Source organism: Triticum urartu, chromosome 1 (genome assembly GCF_003073215.2).
Source record: "Triticum urartu cultivar G1812 chromosome 1, Tu2.1, whole genome shotgun sequence".
Taxonomy (NCBI): Eukaryota; Viridiplantae; Streptophyta; class Magnoliopsida; order Poales; family Poaceae; genus Triticum; species Triticum urartu.
The window spans coordinates 430,838,394-430,848,166 of record NC_053022.1 but is presented as its reverse complement, the minus strand read 5'-3'; the positions used below and the strand labels follow the sequence as shown (position 1 = coordinate 430,848,166).

The window sequence follows — 9,773 nt, the reverse complement described above, 5'->3', positions numbered from 1 at the left end:
CCCTCCAGCATGAAGAACTAGCGAAGAACGAGAAAAAAGATACAAGGGGGAGATAAAAAGTAAATGAACACGAAAAAGTAGTAGATTGATTTGTTCGATTGGTGTTGTTTAATCGGCCGTCACCCCTTATAGGTATATAAGAGGCGGCTGGACTTTCCGTGCAAGGAAAAGGCTTGGATTCACGTCCAAAATACTAGTCAAATTCGGATTGGTTTTGGCCGAACTTTCCAAAACTGTCCGGTTTAAACTGGCTGCACCTTGCGGGTAATTTTTCAGGTGGTAAACGACCTTGGATGAAAATGAGCCTAAAAGCAATCTTGACCGTTTCGACAAGACGAACAACTTTCATGTTGAACGTTTTTTGATCAGAGGTCATCTTGAGGGTCAAATCGCTCGCGCAAAACACATGTTCCCTCGCGCTACCCATCAGACATGCGTCTGGTAGGGCGCGCCACATCTCGCCTCATGACAGGGCTGCACTCCAATTGTTCTAACTTTTGCATACAGACTCAGATTTGGACGATTTTTATATCAAAATCGATCGTTTCGACGAGACGAAGACAAATCGTGTAGATCATTTTTTAATATGGGGCAGTCTTGGGGGTGTAATCAGCCGAAAAGTGTTCTGGATATAAAATCTCAGTACTTCAAACACAAGTTCGGTTTTAGAGATGAGATCGGATAGCTATGACCCAAATATCAAAGTTTATCTTTTTGATGATACGAAACTTTATCACTTTGAGAACTTTTTCATTTGAGGCCATATTCATTGCGTTTTGTATCGTGCCAAAATCGGGTGTCAACAAGAAGCAGGACAAATGCACCAAATTCAACCAATGTTTCGTGCTCCTAGTTCGGTACTGGCAACGATAATGTTACCAGAAGACCTGAACCGTTTCAAACACCGTCGACATCATAACAGTCATGACACTAGTCCACAAGCATTGCTGATGCCATATCACGATTGAGTCGATGCCTGCACTTTATTGTTGATTGTTGGTTTATAAGATAGCTAACTGTTCATGTCTGCACTTCACAGGGGATGTACTTAGTTTACATGGATCTTACTTCCAGTACTCAATTCAATAGCATGTTCACGGACAAAGCACGCCTCACATCATCACTGCATGGTTTAGATGATAGTTCCAGCCTTTCAGAATGACCCTGGGCTTGGATCCTTCAGGAGCCTCGAAGGAGATGTCGGCTGTCATCTTCTCCCCGGGCGTGAGCGAAAAATAGTTGTCTGAGTAGTGTACCGGAAGGATTCTAGTGTCCCTGTAATTCTCCCTAGTGGATGATTCAGAGGTGTGCACCGAGAAATGAAGGAAAAACGCCACACCTGAATCGGTCCCCTTCACCTCAAGTGTTCTTGGTTTGTCACCCGATCTTGCGAGATCAATGTTCCTGCGAATTTTGCTCCACAGACCACTTTTCTGTACCACACAAGTAGTTTCTTCACTAATGCCGTGGACACCATTTCTGTCCTCTAGTTCCATAGTTGAGACCGAGGTTGTGCTATCAGCTGCGGATTTCTTTGACTTGTTCTGTATGGACATTCTTACCTTGTATGTGCCGCCTGAGACAGAAATTTCGGACCCGATCTCGAGCGGAATTGTCTTCTGCCGATACTCTTCCAACAACTTGTAGTCTTTCCCAGGAAGATGTAGCCAATAGAAGTTTCTGGAGAGTACTTCCTTGTCTGAAAGCCTGAAGAGTTTAAGCAGTAGAAAATAGACAGGCTTGGCATTCTTCATCTTAGGGTATTCCATCTCCATAATTTGCTTCACTTTCTTTGGCGGTGCCACGAATTTCTCTGTAACTTTGTAATATGGGGATGCGCCGTCAAGATCCCATACTGAAATTTCTACAGCCACGTCTGTCAGCTTATCGGACGTAGTGTTTACCACCTAAAAAAGGCACTTTCCATGCATTAGTTTCCAGAAAGTTCGGTTGAGACAACTTTTGTAAGTTGCAGAAAGTACCTCTATGTTGTAACTAGCCAAATTCAATTGGACATGAATCGGCTCAGCAGCACAACGGCAACCATAGAACCCGGCAGTTTGGTCTTGGAGGTGATCATAGAACTGTCCTCGTAGTCCGGTCCATGGATTTTGCGTCTTCCAAATTAGAACACCTGTGAACTTTGTCCACATGAAAGAAGTCCATCCTTCCAGGAGAGCTCTGTACTGAACATAATTGATCAATTGTGCCTGAAGGTTAAAGACAATATTAGAGACAAAACTACATGCTCTGCTCTGAAGCATAAAGCTTCGACGTATGAAGAAATGGCAGTACTAAATTACTTTTTCACAGAAATCATCAAGATCTTTTGGATGGCCGTATAGTTCAATCTGATCATGCACCTTCCCCGGTTTCGAGTAGGGGATGTACTTGTGGTAATCCCATATTGGGTTTGGGACTTCTTCTATGTACCCATCAATTCCCTTCTTAAAAATTGGAATACTCCATCCTTCTGGAGGCATTGTTGCTCTAATCGTTGCAGCAACTGGAACCCCCACAGAACCAACTTCAGGGTTAAACCCATATTTGTAGAAACTATTCTTGAAAAAGCTCTCTGGATACTGAATCTCATATGGACCATCAGTGAAATCGCCTTTCCCATCAGCAAAACCATCCCACATTGATCCTTGGACATACGCCCTAGTACCATCCAGGTATTTACTTGGGTCAGTTGGGTCTTGTGATAGATACTTTCCTTGATTTTTTGTTGTCTGGTTGCTCAAAAACATAGGATGTAGCTTCAAATCATTCTTCAGTGCTCTGTTGATGTCAATTGGTGGGACTTGCTCATTACCACCAACCCATAGAGCTAGACTAGCATGATTTCTGAGTAACTTGACAGTATCTCTAGCACACAGAAGGAAGAGAGCATGGTCCAAAGGACCATCTGGGTTTGATATTGGAAGTCCACGACCATCAACATCTCCAGTTATCCAGAATTCCTGCCATACCTGTACCAAATGATTTGTTACTCCAAGTAAACACAAAAATGGCACCAAACCAGAGTAAATGTGAAAATTACGAAAGAGAACTATTCCCCTCCATTTCTTATTAAAAGATATTGTTGAACTTCACAATATGTTTACATGAAACTGCAATCAATATTCAACTAGGCGTAGCCGTGTAGGTTACAAAAATACATCTAACCTAATCATCAACCCTGTGAAGGCAAGGAATTCCAGCAACCAGATAGTAACTATTAGCTTTCTGAATCTTAAAAGGGAGCAAAGGTGCATATCATTTGAAAACCCTTTATACTATTCATGGCAAACTAATATCTTGCCATTTGTATAACAAAACAGGAAATATCGATTCACAGGGAGAAATTTAACCCTACCATCAAACCATATACATCACAAAAATGGTAAAAATCGGGCCTCTCTGCTAATCCACCACCCCAACAGCGAAGCATATTAAAGTTCATATCAGCATGGAACTTGATATCGGTCATGTAGCGCTTCTTTGTTAGTCGAAGCAGGCCATCAGACAATATCCAGTTCCCTCCTCGGATGAAAATAGGCTCACCGTTTACCTTGAAGATCCTGCAGATGAGATAAATTTACACTGCCATGCTTTCATGAGCACAAGTACTATACGCTGAGACATAAAAGAACTAGTTACCTCCCACCAGTAGAATCATCAATAGAACTCTCAACCTTACGGAACCCAAAATAATGACTCCATGAATCGGACTCTCCTAGTCCATTGACATCCACACTAATTTCAACATTGTAGAGCGATTGCTTTCCCATGCCATTTGGCCACCACAGGTTTGGCTTATAGAAGAATAACTGCCGATGTTCATATAACAGAGTTAACTAATCTGCTTATTTCGGATGTTCTGTCAACAAAATAACTATCACTAAAAATATTCATCACTCAGGGACAGTGCAAGGAAAATGTGCTCACACCAAGGTTCTTGTGCCTTTAACAATGAGAAGTATGCAACAAAGAGCACTGAATATTTTCTGCTTAAGAGGTATGAGGATGACAAAGGTACTTCCTTATTGAACATAACACTAGGGGACAGTTTAGTGTGTTGTGATCCTCTAATATGCCACACTAATTCAATTCTAGATAAAAAGAACTGTAAAAACCAAAAGAAAGAATGCATGAGTAGCTATATCATAATCATTGATGAAAATAAGAAAATTAACGAAGGAACGCCAGAGTCAGCCCTAAAAAAACCCGCCAGAGTAAGGTGCAACATGGAAATTAACTTACTAACTTACCGGAGGAAGAGTGTATTCCAGAACTGAACGGGGAGGAATCGATATGGCATAACTCTGAAGATGTTCCACCAAACAAATGTCCCCCTCTAGTTCAGCGGAAACCTGAATTTTTAAACTACAATCTGCGAGCCATGAACTTTTGTTCTCCAACTGAAGTGTACAATGTAGGTACGATCTCTTAAAATCGTCATGAAAAGTTGAAACCAGATGGGGATCGGTTATGTTCACAGCCTGCAAAGGGGAAATTGCAAATAAGTGCTATCAATCGACACAAAAACCAGACGATAAAGGAGCAAATAGTAATAAATGTGAAAATTCCAACTAAACTCACCCCAGTTATGCAGATCGAAACTTCATCCCAGATTCCTGTGTTTCTATCCCTAGGATGCCCAAAAAGAAAGAATTGAGGGAATTATGACTGTTGCAAATTGCTACAAGAATGATCAGCTTGGAAAAAATGCTGCTCCAAACAAACATTTTGATTTGTAGTAAAAGTACAGAAGCAACTATAGCAAGTAATAATTTGGAACGAATTTACCAACATAACTAGGACATCAGATATTGTTGGCACTTGGCAGTAGTCCTCACTACATGGAAAATACATTTGCGTGATCATGACTTTCAATGTGATCATTATTGAATCAATCAAGGAAGTACCAAGCACGTCGGGATTATTGAGTTAAGAAAAGTTAGGCCAACATTAATGCAAAAATTATTAGATTATGGCAGATGATTCATTTCTTTTGTTATTGTGGTCAAAATGGGAGAATGGAAATTTGATACAGAGACTTTCCTGGATTTGAAAGAAAATTTTATGCATATTTTCAGTTATTTTTTCTAAGAAATCAGAAACAACATAGCTAAATTGCATATTGATGCTATTTTTTCTATTAAGATAATATTGGATTTCCATTTTTTTACATGTAAAAAATATTCCTATGCCGATCTAGCTATGAGATGTTCAAATGACTCAAAAGGACAGAAATGCTTTTTTTTGTGGGGGAAGGACAGAAATGCTTTATCATGTATCATGATGATGAGAGTACTTCCTTTTAGAAGCACCCATTTGAGTGAATCAGCACCACACTAATATCTGGTCAATGTTGAAAGTCGAGAAAAAGACTGTGCAAAATGTTTCTAGTTCAGCATATTGCATCTAAGTTTTTCATGCAATGAGTGTCAATCAGTCTTAACAAAAAATAATAGGAACATATTTTTCCTGATAATGAGCAATATATTAATATCAAGCTGATACCAGGTACACCTGATTTATGTAACAACACAATGTCAAGAGCTAGTCGAGACATCAAGGATGCACACAGCCAAAAAGGAATATATAATTGTTGTTAGAAGGAAACTAATTGGGAAAAACAACGGGATTAACAATAACATAATCACACAGATATCACCAACAACCTTATCGGGCACATCCAATCCCATCCTTCAACATATTGCGTAGCAACATCTTTTCCAATCTGAAATGGACCATGTCAAAAGGTAAGATCATGCACTTGCCATGAGTTGTCCCACTTAGCAACAATATTCCTTTTCAAAAAGTGTAATGGAGATGAAGTAGTTTGGAATTAACGCAACTATATGATCATGAATCATTGAAACCTTTTGCTAAAGCTCATTGATACCTCATGATCACCGCCTTGACCTCCCTGAGGAGGAATCGTGCCAGGATGATCAGGAGGATGAACGAGGACAGCAAGCAGATTGCTGCCCTCAGGATGAAGAACTTCAGTAATATCAAGGGTGTGCCTTCGGAACATTCCTTTTGGAAGTATCTCTTTGTGCCCATTTATGTATACTTCTGCTGAGTAGTTTACTCCACGGAAGTTTAAACTCACGTGCCGGTTTCCTGCCTAGAGATGGAATGATAACAGAATCAATTGATATGTTAAGCAGATATGCAGTAATGTTCTAGAATAACAAGTGCATTACATTCGGTGGAGTGCCAAAATTATAGTATCCCTCCAGCAAGTCAAATTCACACCAATTATGAGCGGTGCAAGTAGTTTGGATAAGGCAAAATGCAAGCATATCCCATGACCTCTTACACTGCTGCAATGCCACTTTCTTAAAATGCAAAATGTGGCACAGTAAAGACTAAAATGGAACTTAGATCGTGGAGATAGCTCAATTATTGCCACTAAACGACTGCCTAAAATCACTTTACTACACTGGGGTCATGCTGCATTCCTAGTTAAGCAACTGCACAATTAACTAATACACGGAGAATCGGTGTATAACTGCATACCGGGGCACACTGGAAGGTGGTGAAGAACCAGAATGTGTAGTGCTCCCTCCCGGAATCGGCGATGTCGATGATTGCCTCGTTGTTGAGCCCGTAGAAGGGGTCGGGAATCAACTTGTTTTTTAGAAGGGTCCCCAGCACGCTGCATTCAGAAGTATCCAACAGTTTGTTGGTCAAGCAAGGGCCGCCCCCCAAATAAAGAAAGCTTGCAGTACTATTTTAAACCCAAACCGCAGATAGATTACTCCGTCGAAAAACAAATCCCCACGGATCAGAACTACGGCTGGGAGGTGTAGATATTATAGCGGAGGAAAATCGGCGAGGACGCCGAGGAGAAGCACGTACGTTCCGGGGACGGCGGCGTGCATCCACGGGGCGGCGACGGAGGCGTCCGGCGGGTGGGTGGTGGTGAGCTCGACGCCGGTGAGGGCCACCTCGGTGGAGCGCGCGGCGAGCCAGCCAGTGTCGAGCACCAGCTTGCCCACGCTCGCCGCCGCAGCAGCATCTGCCGACATCTCGCCGGATCGCTTGCTCGGGCGGATGCCGCGCTCCGAGCGGAGGAGGTGGGATGCTGATGATGGAGCGCGCGCTGGCCCGCCGGCGGTGGGTTTTTGTTCTCGGCGGTAGCGGGGCAAGTGGCGCGTCACGGGTGCTTAGAGGTGGGGCCGGGCGCAGAGGGGAGAGGGGAGTAGCGCAGCTGCCGGGAATCGGCGGAGGAGATGGGAAAGTGTGGGATCGACTGGGGGTGTCAGCGGAGCTCAGTGCATCCTGCTACGAAATATCGTTCCGTTAAAACAAACTAGCTAAATATTGCTACTGATCCAAAAAAAACTGATCAAAAAAACTAGCTAAATATTGCTACGGGGTGGGTTTCAAGAATAGTGCCGTGTCGTCACCGTTGTCCTCGAAGGCACTGACCGTCAGCGCTTGGTCTGAACCTTGCCGGCGAACGGTTTGACAACCGTCAACATGTGAGCATCCTGCGGAACATGATCGTCATCTAAAAATCCCTACTTCTAATTATCAGTAAGCCTAACTAATTTTGTCTAATTAATTAGTTGCATTAATGACTTAGTTCCTAAATTGATTCGGCGTGAAAAAATCCCTACTATTTAAATAAATCCAATTAATTGCACGTGTAATTAACCGTCTAGCTAATTGATTTTAATGACTTGATTTTCAAATTGTTTGCGCATTAATGTCAGGCGAACGACTCCTACACATTTGTCTTTAATACTATAGTAAAGATCGGTGGGCTAAAAAACAATTCAAATAAATTGGTGAGACAGGAAAAATCGGTGAAGGGGGTTTAATTGGAATGAGGGCGACGCTACCAACTCACTGTGACGTACAGGTCTGTGCTGTTCTGGTAACATGCTAAGTCCAGAATAATTGGTTGGTCATAGGAAAAATAAAGCATACAAATAGGAAACCAAAAAACGAAACATAAAAAAATATGTGCATGCGTCAAATGGGCCGGCCAACTTTGATTATAGTTGCTGTTTTGATAAGATTTGATTTGATTTGGGTTTGAGTAATGAAAGTTTGGATTTAGTTCTTTCTTATTATTTGATTTGAATATGTTAATGCATGATGTAGTTTTGGAAAACACCGATTTGATTGAGTTAATGCATACGTCAAGAAGGAAGCAGCGTGGCGGCAATTGTACCGTGGTCGAAGATGATGACCTGTTTGTGACTGGTTGCATATCCTTCTGCTGCAGGGGTCTTCTCTCAAGATTCAGGGATGATGACACAGGGCTCCGGAGATCCTCTTGTGTTATGGTTGTCTTAGAGTACTCTAGGTGTTCATGGTCCTTTGTTTTTGCGTTTCAGTGTGCTTGTAAGGTTCACCTACTCTGTATTGATTCATGATTTGAACGAACAATTTCTCACAAAAAAAATGCATACGTCAAATGGACCCACTCAAATTGGTTGCGGTGTTAATGCATGATGTAGTTTTGGAAAACACCGATTTGATTGAATTAATGCATACGTCAAATGGACCCACTCAAATTGGTTGCGCTTAAGTGAAAGATCGCATATAAAACACCTGCACGATTAATATAGATTTTTTTACGGAAAACTGTCGATCTAGTCATTTTCAATCACAGTAGTACAACGAACACCAGAAATATAAAAAATTGCATCCAGATTCATAGACCACCTAGCGACGACTACAAGCACTGAAGCGAGCCGAAGGTGCGCCACCGTCATCGCCCCTCACTCACCGGAGCCGGGCACAACTTGTTATAGTAGACAGTTGGGAAGTCGTCGTGATAAGGTCACATAAAACCAACGCCCCAAAACAGCAACCACCGCCGATGAAGAGAATTTTAGATCGGAAGGATCCAACCTGAAGACACATGAATAAAGACGAATAAAGACCGGATCCGAGCGGATCCATCAAAGACAACCACCGACCAAATCTCACGAGATCCGCCGGAGACACACCTTCACACGCCCTCCAACGATGCTAGGCACACCATTGAGACGAGGGCTAGGCGGGGAGAACCTTATTCTATCTCCAAGAAACCATCGTCGTCTCGTCTTCTTGAGCAGGACACAAACCCTATCAAAACTTAAAGAAACACCTGAAAACGGAGCCCGCCTGCAAGGGCCGGGATCCACCGCACACCCATGGCCCTAAGGCCACAGGAGACGAGGGAGATCGACGGCGCCGCCGACAGGAGGCAGAAACCCTAGCCGCCTTTTCTTGGAGGAAGGATAGAGGGATGATCCGTAGCTCTTTCGACTTTATCGGACAACAAAAGGAAACACAGCTTAATATAGGGTTGGTGGAAGTGAGGCGAGCTAGCAACCCCTTTAGATATAGAGATATCCTTATGTTTCTCATTAGGATCTAAACAGGCTTGATACGGTCAGGGGGCTTCAAGATCCAATCATTTTACCAAGCGGTCAACTTGGTAAGCTGTAAACAATTACAATCAAAGATCTAATCAAACATTGTTGCATATAAACTTATTAGTATGGGTTGTATGTGTGAACCAAACCACTATGTGATGTGGAAGTCTGATGTACCAGCCAATGTGGCTCCTTGTGCTGCCGGCGATTTGCCTAAACACAGTTAAGTTATAAAGCTATGCATTTCCCCTTAAAAAGTCCAAGCAATAGGAGAAGCGTGTTTTGCTATTCGCATCTTAAGCGTTGGTTCCTTCAAATCACTAATCGAGCGACACCTCTTATAAAGGTCATTCACACTTTCTCTTATGATGATAAATGTAATAACATGTGCGCCAC

General features: G+C 42.4%; 1 protein-coding gene across 1 annotated transcript; it reads right to left on the bottom strand.

Moving 5' to 3' along the window:
- Nucleotides 1-964: 964 nt before the first annotated feature.
- LOC125516433 (mannosylglycoprotein endo-beta-mannosidase) lies at nucleotides 965-7,282 on the bottom strand. Its single transcript, XM_048681880.1, has 11 exons — nucleotides 6,859-7,282; nucleotides 6,517-6,655; nucleotides 5,894-6,121; nucleotides 5,670-5,728; nucleotides 4,585-4,633; nucleotides 4,254-4,484; nucleotides 3,643-3,812; nucleotides 3,359-3,563; nucleotides 2,304-2,972; nucleotides 1,983-2,210; nucleotides 965-1,907 (listed from the first exon to the last, which is right to left on the bottom strand). The coding sequence occupies exons 1-11, from the start codon at nucleotides 7,026-7,028 to the stop codon at nucleotides 1,113-1,115; spliced, it is 2,943 nt and encodes a 980-aa protein (XP_048537837.1). The 5' UTR covers nucleotides 7,029-7,282; the 3' UTR covers nucleotides 965-1,112.
- Nucleotides 7,283-9,773: the final 2,491 nt, after the last annotated feature.

Bases quoted from the DNA above. Each gene is read 5' to 3' on its own strand.
- LOC125516433 (XM_048681880.1), bottom strand. From the start codon at position 7,028: ATGTCGGCAGATGCTGCTGCGGCGGCGAGCGTGGGCAAGCTGGTGCTC. The intron at 5,729-5,893 runs GTATCAATGAGC...GGTCCATTTCAG, and splicing joins GTCAAGGCGGTGATCATGAG to ATTGGAAAAGATGTTGCTAC. The intron at 3,564-3,642 runs GTAACTAGTTCT...TCTCATCTGCAG, and splicing joins GATGATTCTACTGGTGGGAG to GATCTTCAAGGTAAACGGTG.